The sequence below is a fragment of the Passer domesticus genome, chromosome 11 (genome assembly GCF_036417665.1).
Source record: "Passer domesticus isolate bPasDom1 chromosome 11, bPasDom1.hap1, whole genome shotgun sequence".
In the NCBI taxonomy this organism is placed as follows: Eukaryota; Metazoa; Chordata; class Aves; order Passeriformes; family Passeridae; genus Passer; species Passer domesticus.
The window spans coordinates 33,197,939-33,216,599 of record NC_087484.1 but is presented as its reverse complement, the minus strand read 5'-3'; the positions used below and the strand labels follow the sequence as shown (position 1 = coordinate 33,216,599).

Here is an 18,661-nt window from a genome sequence, read left to right as displayed (position 1 = left end):
AACAGCAGCCCCTGCCTGGCTTCTGCCTGCCCACACCGTGGGCATCCACGGCTCCTCCTGGGCATGGAGCTCAGTCAGTGCTGGTGCTGGGTGGGCTTTGCTGCTGCTGCCACCTGGACACTGGGGTGACCACTTGTCCTAGGTTGCAGTGTAAAGATGTATTCTAATCCCATCCTCAAGAGCTGCTGAAACCAGCAGGGGCATTGTTTCTTCCTTATCTCCTGTTAATGGGCCCATCAATGTCTTGCCACATGAGTCAGAGATAACTCCCTCCCAGTGCAATTTCTGTTTAATGGCTAATCAAGGACCCACAGCATGAGGCAGAATGATATCAGCCCACTGTGAGATGCTCTGCCCATGGGGGAGGAGCTAAGCATCCCCAGCTGGATATAATCTGGGTTTTGGGACACAACAAGCAGTCTTTCCACTGGATTCCCAGAGGAACCGCCGCCCTTACCCAATGCTTTTCCAGAGGATGAGAGCTACCAGATTGTTTCTACAGGATCACCACTTCCACAAGTCCATTTCATCTGGACTGCTTCCACCACCCTAACTAGCAGGGTGTCAGGCTGTATTCTGACCCTGTCAGTGGTTTTCCTTTTGTATTATTGCAAGTATTTTGGTTTTTTTTTTCTTTTTCCTAATAAATTGTATTTCTGACTTGGAGTCTCTCACTGGTTTTGATTTCAAACCACAACACGGATCCATCTCTTTATTTAAACAGAAGAATAGGCCATTGCCTACCCTGCAAGTGGGGGGGGGGGGGGGGGAGGGTGGGGTGGGGTGTCACCTTCAGTGTTTCTTAGAGGGCAAGGCCAGAGGGCTCAGGGGCAGAGGAAGGGATGTGTTGGTCTCAGGAAGGGCTGGAAGGTGCTGGGCTGGTCCTGGTGTCTCTGGAGGAACTCGGGTTGGCTGGGATGGGACAGATGGAGAGAAAAAAAGGGATGAAGGCAGCTTGGGGAGGCCCATGGGGAGAGCAGATGGCAGTGGGATCTATGGGGCAATAAGAGGCTTCCTCGTAGACGGTTGTTCTGGGGTCCTCTTCACAGAACACTTGAGAGGGCTGTCCAGGCCGTTCCTGCTGCTGGAGGAGCTGCTCACGCTGTCTGGGTGTGAGGTGCAGCCACCATCTTCCAACTGCTGTCCAGAGGTGCTCCTGTGCAGAGAGGAGGTGGCTGAGGCCCCAGCTGCCAGTGGCACACAGGGACCCTCGTGCACAGCAGGGCCCAGAGCTGGCAAGGCTCCCCAGCACGGCTGGAGCTGCTGGCACAGCTGGACCCAGCTGGACAGCTGCCCCTCAAGGCCCCGGCCAGCAGGGCACGGCTCTGGGCAGGGTCCCTGGCCAGGAGCGGGCCCCAGAGCGCCTCTGCCTTTCAAGGGCAATCTCGGCCCTGCTCTTTCTCCTCCCCACCTCCCTCTGCCTCTGCCCTGTGCCCCTGGGGCTGCTCTTGGCCAGGCAGCCTCAGTGGGAGCCAGCACTGGCTGCAGCCCCAGCGGGGCCCCCAGGACAAGGCCCAGCAATTGAGAGGCCAATGGAAGCACTGGGCAGCAGCAGAACCCTCAGCAGAGTTATTTGGACAATCATGGACTGGCCACAACTCCACTGCAGCCTCAATGGGAATGTTCCCTGTCCACACTAGGCTTTCAAAAGAAGCTGTTTGAGGGGGAGAGCACAAAACACTCACTGTTTTCTGTTCCAGGAATACCAGATTCCAATGCAGCACATCATGAAGACAAACTCCAAATAAAGCATGCCTCCCAGTAACCCTAGCCAGCAGCCGGTTCCCTGACAGAAACCCCTTCCGAAGCCATCCTGGGCATTAGGAACAGGTCTTGTGGTGCTGCCTGCATCTGTGGGAGCGATGGGGAGCGTGAGCCCGTGCTGTGCTGCACTGCTGAGCTGGCAGCATGGTGGATACGGGCAGGACGTTCTCTGTTTCCCCCAGAGCTGGGGCCTGCAGGCACCTTGCCGGCCCTGGCACAGGCTGTGCCAGCCAACAAAGCCCGGCAGGCCGGGAGGAGAGCCCGGGGGCAGCGCAGCTGCTTGGGCAGTGGCTGCTGCCAGGGACACGGGCCAAAGCCATCCCTGAGCAGCCACTGCCAGCCCTGGCACTCCCTGCCCCGTGACAGCTCCCCCAGCCCCAGGGGACAGGCTCAGGCCCTGTCAGGACCCAGCGCAGCCCCTGCTCACTCGGGAGCCAGGGCTGGCTCTGGCCCTGGGCTGGCGGCAGGGCTCCCGCTCGGGGCTGCTCCTGTGCCTTGGGCCTCTGGGCACTCAGGGCCAGCTCCGCAGCAGCTGCAGCGCCAGGGACGTTGCTGCACCAGTCCCGTTTCCCCGGGGCTCTGAACCAGCTCCAGAGGCCTGGAAGCCGAGGTGCCTCCAGCTTTGGTTGCTGCTGGACTGGGCAAGGGCAGGCCCTGGGGGAAGAGCTGCTGCCACACAGCCCCAGCCAGGGCTGAGCCCGGCACAGCAATTACCTGCTGTGCCTGTGCCTGTGTCTGTCATTGCCTTCTTTCCTGCAGCTAGGGCTGCCAATGAGCCACTGCTTCTCCCTGGCTGTTCCTCCTTCTGCACAGCCTTTTGGTCCATCACTTGAAAAAGGAAAAAAGGGACAACTGGATCAAATGGAAACATTCCCCATTGGGGAGGTGGCATCTTCATGAGGCAATGCTTGTCAAAGTGACAGGTAAAAGCTCAGGTAATTGGGGTTGGGCCAGTGCACTCCCTTGTGCAAAGAGCTGCACCTCCTGATCTTCTCAGAGACTGGGAAATGGCAGGGGATCTCAGGCCCACAGTACAGTTGGGGCACCCTATCAGCTAATGCCAAATTCCATCCTGCAGAGGCTGGGGAGGTATTGCAGCGAGGCCAGGCTGGGAAACAGCCCTGCAGGGTGTGAAAGCAGCAGCAGGGCAGCGAGGCTGCCACGGATCCCTTACTGCTGTGCCAGGCACGGCGTGTCCAGATGTGCAGCCAAAGACCCCGGCTGCTGAGTCCCAGGGGAAGCATGAGGGAAATGCACCCACCTTGTCCTCCGGGTGCTTCCTTCTGTGTTTGTCTCAGGAATTCACCTGAGTCATGAGACATTTTAGCTGCAGTATCTTGGGTCTTCCCTTTTGGAGGACCTTAAGAGAAAGTAGTTCCATTTCCCAGGAATGGATCCCACAAAAGCAGGGCTCCGCCTGTGGGGTCAGCAGGGTCACACTACTCACGCCTGCCATGGGAGCTGGGTTGGGGCCAAGCACCCAGCCCTGGAGCTGGAGAAGTCCTCCCTGCAGATACACCTGTAACTCAACAGCCACAGAAGCTTCTGCCATCTCTGCTGATCTGCACGGGCACCACTGAGCCGCAGGAGTGGTGAGGGGATCGTGCAGGGCGAGGGCACACACGTGCATGGTTCTGTGCTGGCACCTGCAGCGATGCCTCCCTGGCCCAGCTTTGGGCTCTGAGCTGGCAGCTCTCCTAGGGAAAAGGCCTTGACCTACCCTCAGCATCTCCCAGAGCCTCAGTCCTGGATGTGGGGCCTTCACCAGCAGGTTCAGCTGCAAAGAAAGGCAGGACAGAAGAGCTCCTGTGGCACTGCAGGAGATCCTCAGGCTGCCCACAAGGCTCAGCCCCGGGGCACAGCCCCGGGCCTGGCCCCTTCCCTCTCTGCACTTCTCTGTGACTGCACAGAGCACACAGAAAGACACACTGGCATTGCACACGGGAGGAAGACTGAAAGCTAAATGCTCCTTCCTCCCACTGACAGTGATCCTGTGGGATCCCTCAAGGCTCCAGAAGGGAGCAGGGCAAGATTCTCAGAAAACTTCAGCCCTTACATAATATTAAGGGAAATGGCTTATGAGTGAGATCTTGTCACATTGACACTGATTATTCTGTCAAGAAAGGCACACGGAGGAATAGCCTCCAGCATCATCCAGGAATTTCAAGCCATTTTCCAGCAGGGCTTCCAAAAAATCCAAGTCATGATTCCAGTCTAGAAGGGAGCGGAGACCAGAACGATATCAGTGGCATTCTGGGATCCCCTTCTGCCACAGGGAACTGGGCACTGCAGGGCGGTTGGGTAAGGCTGTGGGAGCCAGATGTGAATAGACATGACCAAAAGTGCACAGGGGCCTGGGGAGCTCTGGGCTGGCTCCTGATCACTCTCCACACTCTTTCCCTACCTCAGCAACATCCCTGGGAGGGGTGGCTTGAGCAGTGCAGGGCCCTGGGGCTCTCTCCCTCACACAGAGAGGAAATCCTCCCTAAAGCCCTGGGGCAAACTGCAGCAGGCAGTGCCACAGCTATCCCTCCCTCCCTCCCTCCCTCCCTCCCTCCCTCCCTCCCTCCCTCCCTCCCTCCCTCCCTCCCTCCCTCCCTCCCTCCCTCCCTCCCTCCCTCCCTCCCTCCCTCCCTCCCTCCCTCCCTCCCTCCCTCCCTCCGTCCTGCCCTCCTTCTGCTGGGACAGCTCCCCCAGATCCCAAGGGCAAACAGCCAGGCCCTCTCAGGCCACACTGGAGCCTTGCTCTCCCCCTCTGTCCTTTCCCCACCATGGGCACCCCGTGCAGTCACTGCCAGGTTTCAGGACATGTCTCCCATGGAGGGACCCCAGCAGGACTGCTCAGTACCCGAGTGCCCTGAGCCTGCTCAGGATAATTCCCCTGGGCTGTGCCGCTCTAGTCCAGGCTGTGCCCGCACTGCCAAGCAGCAGAGAGGACAGCTCAATCCTCAGCAGGGCTCAGGCCCAGAGGCACAGCAATTACCTCCCGTGCCTGTGCCTGGCATTGCCTCCCTTCCTGGAGCAGAGGCTGGCATGGAACCACTGCTTCCTCTTGCAAATGCTTCCTTCTGCACAGGCTCTCCTTTTATTTCTGGAGAATGGAAAAGAGACATTTGGATCAGATGGAAACATTCCTGACTGGCAATGGGGAAGGTGACAACTTCAGGAAGCATCCCTTGTGAAATAAATGGATAAGGAACTGAAAACACCCAGGATTTTGGGACAACCCAAGGCTGGTTCCTTCCCCAAACAGCTCCAACATCTGATCTGCCTGGACAGAAGGAATTTGGAGGGGATCTGAGGGTGGGCATGGCCTGTGGTGCAATTGGGGCTGCCTGTCAGCTGATGCCAAATGCCTTCCTGCAGAGGCTGGGCAGAAGCTGCAGCCAGGCCAGGCTGGGAAACAGCCCTGCAGGGCGTGAAAGCAGCAGCAGGGCAGCGAGGCTGCCATGGATCCCTTCCTGCTGTGCCAGGCACGGCGTGTCCAGATGTGCAGCCAAAGCCCCCGGCTGCTGAGTCCCAGGGACAGCATGAGGGAAATGCACCCACCTTGTCTTGTCTGCAGACATTCCTTCAGCATTTGCCACATGATTTCTAATGGGTCCTGGAATTTCTTTTCTGCCATGTCTTTGGTCTCTCCTGTTGTAGGACCTTAAGAGAAAGTAGTTCCATTTCTCAGGAATGGATTCCACAAAAGCAGGGCTCAGCCTGTGGGGTCAGCAGGGACACACTACTCACCCCTGCCATGGGAGCTGGGCTTTTCTGTATCATCCAAGGTAGGAGTTGGTGAAGTCGTCCCTGCAGACACGCCTGGAACACAACAGCCACAGAAGCTTCTGTCACCTGGTTCTTGCCAGACAGTCAAACATTATGCCTTGGTGGGACAGTGAGAACATACCTGCAGAATGCCCAGAGGGCTTCACAACTTCAGAGCGCCAGGCTAATGCAGAATCCTTCCCAGCCTCCCAGTCTGGAAGCAAACCAAGATGAGAACTGTTTCCATTGTGTGCCAGGGCTGGCTCTGGCCCTGGGCTGGCGGCAGGGCTCCCGCTCGGGGCTGCTCCTGTGCCTTGGGCCTCTGGGCACTCAGGGCCAGCTCCGCAGCAGCTGCAGCGCCAGGGACGTTGCTGCACTAGTCCCGTTTCCCCGGGGCTCTGAACCAGCTCCAGAGGCCTGGAAGCCGAGGCACCTCCAGCTTTGGCTGCTGCCGGGCCGGGCAAGGGCAGGCCCTGGGGGAAGAGCTGATGCCACACAGCCCCGGCCAGGGCTGAGCCCGGCACAGCAATTACCTGCTGTGCCTGTGCCCGTGTCTGGCTTTGCCTTCCTTCCTGCAGCAGGGGCTGGCACCGAAGATGGAGTGCTTCCTTCAATAAATGCCACCTTCCACTGAAGCACTATGTCCATCTCTTGACAAAGGAAGGGAGACAGCTGCATCAGATGGGGCTCTTCCCTACTTGGGCGGTGGCATCAGAGGTAATATTTGTGAAATTTATGGAGTAGGAAAATGGCCAGGTTACGGTGGCATGATGGCAGCACTTCCACCTACAAACAGACACCCTTTTCCTAATCTGCAGGGCTGGATATTGTGGGGGATCTCAGGATGTGTTAGAGTTTGGGCTGCCTGTCAGCTGATGCCAAAAAACTTCCTACAGAGGCTGGGCAGAAGCTGCTGCCAGGCCAGGCTGGGAAACATCCCTGCAGGGCGTGAAAGCAGCAGCGGGGTAGCGAGGCTGCCATGGATCCCTTCCCACTGCGCCAGGCACGGTGTGTCCAGATGTGCAGCCAAAGCCCCCGGCTGCTGAGATCCAGGGAAAGCATGAGGTAAATGCACCCACCTTGTCTTGTCTGCAGGAGTTCCTTCAGCTCTTGCCTCCTCTGTTTAGATTGTTCCACGGATATCTTATCTGTTGTGTATAGGATCTTCCTTGTCGGAGAACCTTAGAGAAAAATATTTCCATTTCCCAGGAATGGATCCACAAAAGCAAGGCTCAGCCTGTGTGGTCAGCAGGGACACACTACTCACCCCTGTGATGGGAGCTGGGCTTGTGTACAGCATCCAAGGTAGGAGCTGGAGAAGTCCTCCCTGTAGACACATCTGTAACACAACAGCCACAGCAGCTTCTTTCACCTGGTTCCTGCCCGCTTGTCAGCAATTCTTGCTCAGTAGCACACTGAGAACATACCCGCAGGAGGCTCCAAGGGCATCAAAACTTTATTCATCCAAGCTGATGGAGAAGCCTTCCCAGCAACCTCATCTAGAATGGAGCACAGATGAGAACATTTAACAGAGTGTGCTGGGATCCACTTCTGCCACAGGGAACTGGGCACTGCAGGGCGGTTGGGTAAGGCCGTGGGAGCCAGATGTGAATGGACATGGCCAAAGGTGCAAAGGGGCCTGGGGAGCTCTGGGCTGGCTCCTGATTACCCTCCACACTGTTTCCCTGCCCTCAGCAACATCCCTGGGAGGGCTGGCTTGAGCAGTGCAGAGCCCCGAGGCTCTCTCCCTCACACACAGAAGAAATCCTCACAAAAGCCCTGGGGCAAACTGCAGCAGGCAGTGCCACAGCTATCCATCTCTCCCTCCCTTCCTTGTCCCCTCCTGCCCTCCTTCTGATGGGACAGCTCCCCCAGATCCCAAGGGCAAACAGCCAGGCCCTCTCAGGCCACACTGGAGCCTTGCTCTTCCCCTCTGTCCTTTCCCCACCGTGGGCACCCCATGCAGTCACTGCCAGGTTTCAGGACATGTCTCCCATGGAGGGACCCCAGCAGGACTGCTCAGTACCCGAGTGCCCTGAGCCTGCTCAGGATAATTCCCCTGGGCTGTGCCGCTCTAGTCCAGGCTGTGCCTGCACTGCCAAGCAGCAGAGAGGGCAGCTCAAGCCTCAGCAGGGCTCAGGCCCAGAGGCACAGCAATTACCTTCCTTGATTGTGCCTGGCATGACCTCCCTTCCTGGAGCAGAGGCTGGCATGGAGCCACTGCTTCCACCGGGAAATGCTTCCTTCTGCATAGGCTTTCCTTTAATTTCTGGAGAATGGAAAAGAGACAGCTGGATCAGATGGAAACATTCCTCATTTGGAATGGGCCATGGATCCCTTCCCGCTGTGCCGGGAACCATGCGTCCAGATGTGCAGCCAAAGCCCCCGGCTGCTGAGTCCCAGGGGAAGCATGAGGCAAATGCACCCACCTTGTCTTGTCTGCAGGAGTTCCTTCAGCACTTGCCTCGTCTGTTTGGATCGTTCCAGGGATATCTTGTCACTTGTGTCTTGCATCTTCCTGTTTGGAGGAACTTAGAGAAAAATAGTTCAATTTCCCAGGAATGGAACCCACAAAAGCAGGGCTCAACTTGTGGGGTCAGCAGGGACACAATACTCACCCCTGCCATGGGAGCTGGGCTTGTCAGCAATAACCACCAAAGGACGTATGAAAGTCCTCCCTGCAGACACACTTGTAACTCAACAGCCACAGAAGCTTCTGCCATCTCTGCTGATCTGCACGGGCACCACTGAGCCGCAGGAGCGGTGAGGGGATCGTGCAGGGTGTGGGCACACACGTGCATGGTTCTGTGCTGGCACCTGCAGCGCTGCCTCCCTGGCCCAGCTTTGGGCTCTGAGCTGGCAGCTCTCCTAGGGGAAAGGCCTTGACCTACCCTCAGCATCTCCCAGAGCCTCAGTCCTGGATGTGGGGCCTTCACCAGCAGGTTCAGCTGCAAAGAAAAGCAGGACAGAAGAGCTCCTGTGGCATTGCAGGAGATCCTCAGGCTGCCCACAAGGCTCAGCCCCGGGGCACAGCCCTGGGCCCGGCCCCTTCCCTCTCTGCTCCTCTCTGTGACTGCACAGAGCACACGGAAGGACACACTGGCATTGCACACGGGAGGAAGACTGAAAGCTAAATGCTCCTTCCTCCCACTGACAGTGATCCCGTGGGATCCCTCAAGGCTCCAGAAGGGAGCAGGGCAAGGTTTCCAGATTCTTTCAACCTTAAGATTATATTAAGGGAACTGGTTTATAAGTGAGCTTTTGTTGAATTGATCCTGATTATTCACTCAGGAAAAGCAGAATGAAAACTTGCCTCCAGCATCCTCCAGGAACTTCAAACCATCATTCATCAGGACTTCCTGGAAACCCATGTCACTATTCCAGTCTAGAAGGGAGCCAGAGATCAGAACCATTTCCATGGTGTGCTGGGATCCCCTTCTGCCACAGGGAACTGGGCACTGCAGGGGTGTTGGGTAAGGCTGTGGGAGCCAGATGCAAATGGACATAGCCAAAGCTACACAGGGGCCTGTGGAGCTCTGGACTGGCTCCTGGTCGCTCTCCAACCTCTTTGCAGGCCCTTTGCAATATCTCTGGAGGGGTGCTGGAGTAGCCCACGGCCCGTGGGGTCTCTCTCCCTCCCACAGAGGAAACCCTCCCTAAAGTCCTGGGCAAAAGCATCCCCAGCGCTTCCCAGGGAGCAGGGAGCGCTGTCCCGGGAAAGGGCAGCCAGGCTGCCGGCTCACCTGCTCGCCGCGCTTGCAGCGGAGCAGCCTGGGCAGCCCTGGCAGGCAGGGCCACGGCCAGGAGCAGCAGGAGTAGGAGGCGCAGATCAAGGGCCATGGTGCCTTGTCCTCCGCCAGTCCCGCAGCTCTTGCTGCCACCGCTGTCCCGACACCGCTGTCCCAACGTCAGCACCGCTGCTGCCACCGCCGCTGCTGCCGCAACAGTTGTGCTCAGGGACTGACTGCTGGTTCCTTGTGCTGCTGTGCAACCACGGGGCTCTGGCACCTCTGGCACCTCTGTGACATCAGGGCCTGCTGAGAGCTCAGCCTGCTGTGACCCCTGAGCCCTGCTGTGACCTCATGGCCTTAGCTGTACCCCCAGAGTGCGCGCCCGTCCGCATGAATGGACTGCCCTGATTGTAAATGTTTTGCTTCATCAAAGGGCCATTGCTCAGCAAAACCTTTATTTTGCCTGCTGACCTTGCTGGTCAGGCTGCATCCCTCAAGATGCTCTTGATTGTTGCAGTTCAAATTTATTGTATTGATTCCAATTTAAGTGATGTTTAAGGGCTCTGTTGTGCCCCCATGTTTTTCCTGAGTTGGTTCACCTGTGGGTTTTACCCTCCCTCCAAACTGTCCCTCGTGCCCTTCCCCACCCCTTGTTCCAGCTCTTTCCCTGCCTGTCAAGGCAACCCAGCCCCTTGGTTCCTGAACCTTTGGGCCAATCCCTGACTGCAACACCCCTTTGGAATTCCCCTACCCCTGGAAGCCCCATTGGCCCTTGTGACCCATCCTCTCCACCCTCCTACCCCAATTGGCCCCAGACACTTGATGTAATCCCCTCACTCCTCTCCTGAGGATTCCCTATTGGTTCATTGTTTGCATCCACCCCATGACTTGTATGTGTACAAAACCCCTTGGGCAGTACAGCTAGGGGCTTCTCATCCTGTTCTCTTCACCTGGACTAAGGTGTTCCTTGCGGAACCTGAAGACAAGGATCCTCCTCCTTTCTCCTGTGCCTCGTCCCTGTCGTGGCTTGTGTCTGGCACTGGAGAGCAAGTGGCACTAAAGGTTCTGCCTCTGGTAAATCCCCACAGCGAGGCAGTTCCCGACTCCTGCCATAGTGCCGGAGTTCTAAGAGCTAGCCCAGGTTCCAGCACTCACTTCACTAATGTACCGAATGCCCCTTCTTCAGAGCCTGCTCTGGTGCTCTGCCAGCTCACACAGCAGAGTGTGATTCACATACTGCAGCCCAGAGTCAGGTTGTTGCAACATTGAAATGGGTGTGGTTGGCAGGATGGCTGGGCATAAATCACTACAGAACTAAAGCGAATGTGTGCACTGTCCCAGGCTGGACTTGAATAGACACAGGAATTGTGGAAAGATGAGGACAAGATAGCAGAGAACAATGGAAAAACCAGCTATAAAGAAAATGAGGACATGCTAAAGGAGTTATTTGTGCACATTTGGGGGTATATTTTCTTGGGTGCAAAGTAAAACCAAAAGCTTCTAAATGCCGAAATGGGGAGAACTGTGTATGGTAAATAGGTATGATTCATGATGACAAAATTGAAAGAGTAATCAATACTGATACAGTAATATTTGGAAATAATAAAAAAGTTAAAGTTGTTCCCCCCTCTCCCACCCACTTCTCCTGCAGATGTTCAGAACAGGAGGAAGCAAGAGATAACTATGACTAAATTTAGTTGGAATAGAGGAGAATTTGGTTGGACACCAGGGAAATGTTGATTATATGAGATCCACTGCTTTAATGTTAGAACACAATATTGGCGTATACAGTACCAGCTGGGTGCGCATGTGTAATCCAAAAGGTGAACTACAGGACATGGAGGAAGAGGAGAGGCCTTCCTCAAAGAAGATCCCCAAAGAGTGGTACAATGTGGAAGGGGCTAACAGCGGGCCTGTTAGCTAAAGGAGCAAGAAGAAGCTGAGAAGAAAGAAGAAGCTGATAAGGACCTCTCTCCAAGGCTGTAACCAAGGAGACCAAGAGAATTGAGGGACTGAAGAAAGATAAGAACTTCGCAGCTGCATGAAGTATATTTAGAAAGTTAGTTAAGTCACTGTAACTTTTCACCAATGGTGTTATGTTGATTTATTGTATCCAATAGTTAGGGTAGAAGAAGCATAAACAATTAAAAAGTGTATAAAAGGTCAGCCATGTTCAATAATAAAGTGTTGCCATCTGAAACTGCTTGTGATCCCTGCTTTGTGTCGTGACCGCCTCGACAACGACATTTGGTGATCCCTGACGTGATACAAGACCCTTAACGAGATACTCGGGATCCTAGCAATTGGCAACCGTGACCCACTGGGACGTAGTGGGGGAGGCGGCGTTGGTGTAGCTGAGAGTGGCCGGTGAAAGCCACAGGGAGGTCCGGACCTGATTTTCTCCTATCAAGACACCTGGAATTAGGTGAGCCACCAACTAGCGATAATGGGAAATAATTTATCTAAAGAGGAAGAAAGTGTTTTGGCTACATGGAAAGTTTTGTTAAGAAATAAGGGAATCTTTACTTCAGACTATGCCCTTCAAAGTTTATTGCTGTGGGCTAAATCACAGGGTTTTGGCACGGACCCTGGTACAGCATTTAGTGTTAAGGCATGGAAAAAAGTCGGGGACAGACTATGGGAAGTTATCCGAGCGGGAGATAAAAGTGTTGTCGATTTAGCTGTTACCTGGGGATCGCTCTTTGAGGCATTGAAACAATGGAAAACAGAGCAGAAACAAGCAGAGCGGGATGTGGACGAAGAATCGGGGTTGACAATAGAAACTGACGGGGGGGATGAGGCAGACGGGGCCTCTGATGGGGAACTTGCTGAAACTGTCCTTGAAGAAGGTGCAGGTGCTGTGGAAGTTGCCAGGCAGGCTACCAAGGCTTCCAGGAAAGCTGCCAGAGTTTCTAGGCCGGCTGCCAAAGCTTCCGGGAAAGCTGCCAGAGCTTCTGGGCTGGATGCCAAAGCTTCTGGGAAAGCTGCCAAAACTTCTGGGAAAGCTGCCAAAGCTTCTGGGAGAACTGCCAAAACTTCTGGGCAAACTGCTGTGGCATCTCCTTATCAGACTCCTAAACCTCTGTATCTCACACCTGCGCAGCAGCTCGCGATGGTGCCTGTATACGATACACCGCTACGCCAGCTAGCTGAACTGTCTTTAGCAGAGAGAGAAACCCAGCCATCTGCCCCCCCGCTTCCCTCTGCTCTAGTCCAGCCATCTGCCCCCCCACTCCGCTTTCAACTGCATGAACAATCTGCAAGGTCGTATCCTCCGTTACCTAGCAGTGACAGCGAATCAAGTGACAAGTCACCCGCAGTAACACCTGAGTTGGGGCAAGGAACTGTTGTCAGTTTACCTTTTAATAGCTCTAGCCCTACTGCCCCATGGACTTTGCCTCCATGTCAAGTAACTGTGCTTCCTCGACATCCTCAGGAGTTTTGGGAATTTGTTAGAAAAAAAGCAGTTGAAGAAAATAATTGGGACATAATAGAAAGATTAGGTCCTCCAAAAGTACCTCAGGAGAAGAGTGCTGATGTAATTGCTGCCTGTACTAACCCTATGGCTTTTCCAGTTTTTAAAGCAGCTCCTGGAACAAGGCAGGATGACAGTCATCATGTCTTTGCCTAGAGTTGTACAAGATCTCCAGTCGAAGGTAGCTCAATATAGTATTAATTCCTCTGAGGTAATGTAATTAATACGTGTAATCAATAGATACCTCTGTTGGTGTCCAATTGTTTATTTTGAGAGACCATGAAATACCATGTGGAATACTGTGTCAATGGAGTGATAATTGGGAAGATCAACTGCATATTTTGGAATGGATATTTTTGTCTTTCAGATCTCGGAAAACAGCTCCAGGACTTTATGAGCTTTTTGCAGATATTATCATCAAGGGCCGCAGGCGTTGTCATGAAATTTTGGGACACGACCCTGTGACCATTGTGATACCTGTGCAACAGTGGTATTTTGAATGGTGCTTTCAAAATAATCATGAATTGCAGTCTGCCTTGTCTTCTTTTACAGGCCAAATAAAATACCATTTACCTTCTCATCCAATTTTAAAACTGACCAAGGAGATTCCTTTTGAAGGAAAACAAATTTGTTCTCCTGTTCCAGTGGAAGGTGTAACGGTTTTTACGGATGGATCCGGGAAAACCGGAAAAGCAGCTGTAGCTTGGAAAAAGGATGACCACTGGGAATATGAGACAATGATTCAGCAGGGATCTCCTCAATTGGTTGAACTCTGTGCTGTTCTTTTGGCTTTCACTTTATTTCCTGATTCTCTAAATATAGTCACTGATTCTATCTATGTTGCCAATTTGGTTAAGCAGTTAGATCAAGCAGTGTTGTATAATATCCAAGAGAAACCATTGTTTACCATGTTAATGAAGTTATGGACAGTCATTGGTGCTCGAAAACATCCTTACTTTATCATGCATGTTCGCAGCCACACATCGTTACCAGGATTTTTTGTTGAAGGCAATGCCTATGTAGATTCTCTAGTAGCTGCTGCTGCAATCAAAACCATACCTAATGTGTTGCAGCAGGCAATTTTGTCTCATCAATTTTTTCATCAAAGTGCTCGAGCTTTACAGCAGCAATTTAAATTGTCTCCTGGTGAAGCGAGATCAATTCTTTCTTCCTGTCCTGACTGTCACATGACTCATGTCACTCAGTATTATGGTACCAACCCTAGAGGTCTTTCCGCTTTAGAGGAATGGCAGACGGATGTTACGAAAATGCCAGAATTTGGTCGCTTTAAGTATGTCCATGTTACGGTTGATACCTTTTCTTATGCAATGATTGCTTCAGCATTCACAGGAGAAAAAACTCGTGATGCTATTCGTCATTTTTATCACGCTTTTTCTTTTCTAGGTGTTCCGTGTCACATAAAAACAGATAATGGCCCAGCATATGTTTCACAAAAAATGCAAGCATTCTTTCGTGCTTGGGGCATTGAACATTCAACAGGTATTCCACATGTCCCCACAGGCCAAGCAATTATTGAAAGAGCTCACGGTCTTCTTAAACGTCAGGTTCAAAAACAAAAAGGGGGAATGCAACAGGAATCACCTCAAGTGAGATTAGATAAAGCTGTTTATGTGTTAAACTTCTTGCGTCCCCTACCTGACTCACAGTTATCTCCAATTTTTTACCATTTTTCTTCTTTGAATGCTAGGCAACCAGATCTCCGTAGAAATGTTAAGGTATGGGTCAAGGATTTAATTACTGGCATGTGGTCTGGCCCAGTGGAATTAATAACCTGGGGAAGAGGTTATGCTTGTGTTTTAACAGATAATGGTCCTCGATGGGTTCCTGCTCGCTGTGTCAAACCTTATCTGGAGCGAGCAGGCAGGGACAAGACGGATGGCTCCGCAGCTGAAGCAGAACGTGCGGATGACACTGGCTAAGGCTATATCTAGATATAAGTCAGGATATGCATTTCATTGCTCTTCATGTGCTTTCATAGTAATTAAAGGGTGTAGTTTTGGTTTAGGCTGACCGAGACAATGCAGGTTTTTGGAACCTTTTTTCTAGTATTCCTGCAGCTCCTTTTGAGCACTTTGGGGTGGTTATAGTTCACGGCTTTATGGGATAAAGTAGTTAGGAAATTTTAAAGCACCTATAGATGGATGAAAGACAGGAATGATTGTATTAAGAATGGGAATGTTGATTTTGTTGATGGTTGTGATTGTTGTTTTGTGTTTCCCCTCTCTGCTTGGATTTTTGCAAAGGGCCCTGCAAAAATCCATAGCAGCTGTGTTTAAAAACAAAAAGGGGGAATTGTGGAAGGGGCTAACAGCGGGCCTGTTAGCTAAAGGAGCAAGAAGAAGCTGAGAAGAAAGAAGAAGCTGATAAGGACCTCTCTCCAAGGCTGTAACCAAGGAGACCAAGAGAATTGAGGGACTGAAGAAAGATAAGAACTTCGCAGCTGCATGAAGTATATTTAGAAAGTTAGTTAAGTCACTGTAACTTTTCACCAATGGTGTTATGTTGATTTATTGTATCCAATAGTTAGGGTAGAAGAAGCATAAACAATTAAAAAGTGTATAAAAGGTCAGCCATGTTCAATAATAAAGTGTTGCCATCTGAAACTGCTTGTGATCCCTGCTTTGTGTCGTGACCGCCTCGACAACGACATTACAATCTCCTAAAAGAATGGTGGAGCATGCTTGGTGAAGGTGATGATGAAGGCGGTGATACAAGTGTGAGGAATCGAAAGTGGGAGGAGATGGTAATGACATACAGCATAAAAAGGGGAATTTTGGCTTGACAAGCTAGTACGTGAGGTGACAGGGGTCCAAAAGCCCTGCACTCCGTACTCCACGCATAACCCGCAAGGTTATTTTTGCTTATACGCTATTATCAGGACCAAATTATTCGTTATTTACAGCAAATTATATTGTCAATATTTTGAGTGTATTTAATTGTATATATATTAAGCTACATAATTCAAATCGCTGTTTTATTTAATTTTGTTTGGTTGTTTTTGTTTGTTTTTTTGGTTTTTTTTTAATTGGATAATTGGGCAAATATGGCCTGTGGAATGTCCTCCACAGCAGAGTGTCAGACCTCTGGATCTTTTTAAACAATTTTATCAAGGTGGAACTGTGGCAGCTTCAGCTGGTGCCTCTGGGGGACCTTGAACAAAGAACCCCTGAGCTTTTCTACCTTCCCAGGTGAAGTGTGATAGTCTGGGGTCTTCCTGCTGTGTCCGAGTGCCGGGCCACTGGCTGGCACCACAGGTCCCTAGACCCTCTGCTGAGGCATCCCTCTCCTAGAGTCAAGTTCAGTCTGTCACTTTCAGCTTTTCTCTCTGATCCACCACCAGGACCAAAGATCACACGGTCCTGAGGATGTAAAAATACCTGTTCCTTCTGGAACATTGCTGTTGCGTGACAGCCCTGCAGGCAGAGCGGGCAGCTGTAGGGATACTGACTCGTTTCCCTGGTGCCAACCATGCTGCATACATCGAGCTGCTGGTGTTGGTGCTCGCTGGGACGCGGCCCGGCCCGGCACCACGGGAGTTACGAAGGGTCTTGAAGGAATCCCCACGCGTTAAAGCAGACGATTTAGCCTGGGATTTTAAGTTGTTTCTCAGTTAACCTTGTAAAAGGCCAAAACAAGTCTCCTATGAATTCTGTCCCTGTCAAGTTCAGTTCTGCCCCGAAAGCCCCTCAGCATTCTCAGGGCAGTGGCAGGAGCCGGGTGCTGGCCCGGAGCCCCGCTGGCTGGGGAGAGCACTGCCCAGAGCGAGCCCCTGCTGCCCGGGATGGCCACAGGCCCGGGAGAGCCAGGCGGGCAACGCCAGGGCCCTGTCCAGGGCTCCTGGGGCTCCTCTGGCATCTGTTCCATCCCCTCAGGCGCTGAGCGGTGCCCGTCCCGCGAGGCTGTCTGTGCCCGGCCCCAAAAGAGGCAGGGCCGGGGCTGTGGCCCCTGGGCTGGCGGTGCCGCCTGCCCGGCGCTCAGCACCGCCCGTGCCGTGCCGGTGCAGCGTGACCCGGCGGGGCAGCTCCGCCTCGGTGCCTCTCCACCGCCATCCCGGCACGGCGGCTGGCCCTGGGCCGTGGCAGCCCCGAGCTGCACGGGCCCGGGAGGGACTGCCGGAGGTCCCCGTCCCCTGCGTGCCTCAGCACACACTCCAGCCCCACTGCGCGCAGCAGGAGGGACACAAAGCACCTGCACGCTTATGAGCATCCACAGCCCTTTCTACATGTGAAATGAGACCCCAGAACCCCGACATGTGCCTCAGGAGAGATCCCAGCACCCTGCACACTTTGGGAGAGATCCCAAACCCTCTGCATGCCTCACACAGGATTCCAAATCCCTTGCACGACTTGAAGTGAACCCCAGTGCCCTCCATGCCTCAGAGGAAACCTAAAATATCCCTGGGTGTGTCACGAGGGACCCCAGCCCCTCATGCACCTTAGGGGAACTCCAAAGCCCCCACATGCCCTACAGGGAAGTCCAGGCCAGCTACGCCGAGTGTTTTGACCTGGAAATCAAGCCTGATTGCACCTGGGTTTTTGTGTCTCTGGGGCTGCTCACCAGCCATGTCGGACCCCGAGGCCACACAGCCCTTCCCTTCCCTTCCCTTCCCTTCCCTTCCCTTCCCTTCCCTTCCCTTCCCTTCCCTTCCCTTCCCTTCCCTTCCCTTCCCTTCCCTTCCCTTCCCTTCCCTTCCCTTCCCTTCCCTTCCCTTCCCTTCCCTTCCCTTCCCTTCCCTTCCCTTCCCTTCCCTTCCCTTCCCTTCCCTTCCCTTCCCTTCCCTTCCTTCTGGCCCTCGCTGAGAGCAGCAGACCCTGTGCAGCACCCTGGATTGGTGATGCTCCAACAATTAGGTCCTATCAAGTGTGTGTTAATTAGGGAGGAGATTTGTTTTGCCTGCTGACATTGACGGTCAGGCTGTGTCCCTGGAGATACTCTTGATGGCTTCCCTCTTTTCCTGGGCATGGCACTGGAGGAGGTCTGGGCCCAGATGATCCCACGGAAGCAAATGTCCCTCAGCCCAGGGACGCTCAGCATGGGCTGCCCCATCCCCTCGGGGTCCCACCGCTGGTCACAGTGAAGCCATATGCAGAATAAATAGACTCCACTGTCGCCCTGGTTTTTAATGTTCTGTCCTGGATTAGGGTCAGTCTGGGAGAAAACCTCCAAAGGGGCCCCCCCAGAAAGCAACCCCACATGGCCCCTTCCCCCCAGCGGTTCGGGAAGGATTCCTTGGAGAGAAGTGGAAAGAACCTGTTTATTTGACCGGCAAAACACCCCCGGCACACAAAATGAACAATACCAGATGACAGTGCTTTCATTGATCTGAAAAGGATGACAAATTCAGAAAGTCTTTCCTGGGAGTGGTGGCTCTGTTGTCGCCCCCTCCGGCGCTGGGGATAGCTGCTGCAGCCACAGGATGCAAACTCTCGGTGTTTCCCAGGTCCCAGTCTGGAGCAGGTGTGAGTGGCCCTAAAAAGGGAAAGGAAAAACAGTCCAGGGAAAAATCTGGACTGCTTAGCTAAACTGACTAACAAGCAGAAGCCAAAAAGCAAAAGCAAAGCGGGAGCAGAGCAGAAGCAAGAGCAAAGCAAGCAAGAGAAAGCAAAGCAAAAAGCAAAAGCTGCACTATGTACTGCGCCGTCTGTCTGTCCTGCCAGCCGTGCGGGAGCAGGCTGATAACAAACCAAAACAAACCTTGCTCTTCAGAGCCAGTCGTGAAGGCACAGTATGTAATATCCTGCATTAACAGAACACAGGACTGGGGATGGACGCATCATAACCTCACCCTAGGACAAGTTCTTCTAAGCCTTCTGATGTTTACATTCTTGTAACAAACTTTCTCATGCACTTTATGCAAATAACGTATTGTTATGCATTCTTTTCTGCAGGAGGAGAACTTTGATGGACTGTTGGT

General features: G+C 53.1%; 1 protein-coding gene and 1 long non-coding RNA gene across 2 annotated transcripts; one reads left to right on the top strand and one right to left on the bottom strand.

Annotated features, from left to right (window-relative positions):
- Positions 1 to 788: 788 nt before the first annotated feature.
- LOC135278572 (uncharacterized) lies at positions 789 to 9,334 on the bottom strand. Its single transcript, XM_064385148.1, has 20 exons — positions 9,264 to 9,334; positions 8,834 to 8,905; positions 8,412 to 8,468; positions 8,139 to 8,198; positions 7,950 to 8,051; positions 7,682 to 7,789; positions 6,948 to 7,019; positions 6,788 to 6,859; positions 6,600 to 6,701; positions 6,054 to 6,170; positions 5,663 to 5,734; positions 5,503 to 5,574; positions 5,314 to 5,415; positions 4,748 to 4,855; positions 3,485 to 3,541; positions 3,212 to 3,283; positions 3,026 to 3,124; positions 2,479 to 2,592; positions 1,686 to 1,851; positions 789 to 1,156 (listed from the first exon to the last, which is right to left on the bottom strand). The coding sequence occupies exons 2-20, from the start codon at positions 8,889 to 8,891 to the stop codon at positions 994 to 996; spliced, it is 1,773 nt and encodes a 590-aa protein (XP_064241218.1). The 5' UTR covers positions 8,892 to 8,905; positions 9,264 to 9,334; the 3' UTR covers positions 789 to 993.
- A 1,089-nt stretch (positions 9,335 to 10,423) lies between these two features.
- Positions 10,424 to 15,350, top strand: LOC135278345 (uncharacterized). Its single transcript, XR_010345862.1, has 2 exons — positions 10,424 to 12,907; positions 13,094 to 15,350. It is a non-coding gene; the product is annotated as an uncharacterized LOC135278345 (long non-coding RNA).
- Positions 15,351 to 18,661: the final 3,311 nt, after the last annotated feature.

Bases quoted from the DNA above. Each gene is read 5' to 3' on its own strand.
- LOC135278572 (XM_064385148.1), bottom strand. From the start codon at position 8,891: ATGGGTTTCCAGGAAGTCCTGATGAATGATGGTTTGAAGTTCCTGGAG. The intron at 8,469-8,833 runs GCAAGTTTTCAT...TTTTCTTTGCAG, and splicing joins GTTCCTGGAGGATGCTGGAG to CTGAACCTGCTGGTGAAGGC. The intron at 6,171-6,599 runs GTGGGTGCATTT...TCCTTTGTCAAG, and splicing joins ACTCCTGCAGACAAGACAAG to AGATGGACATAGTGCTTCAG.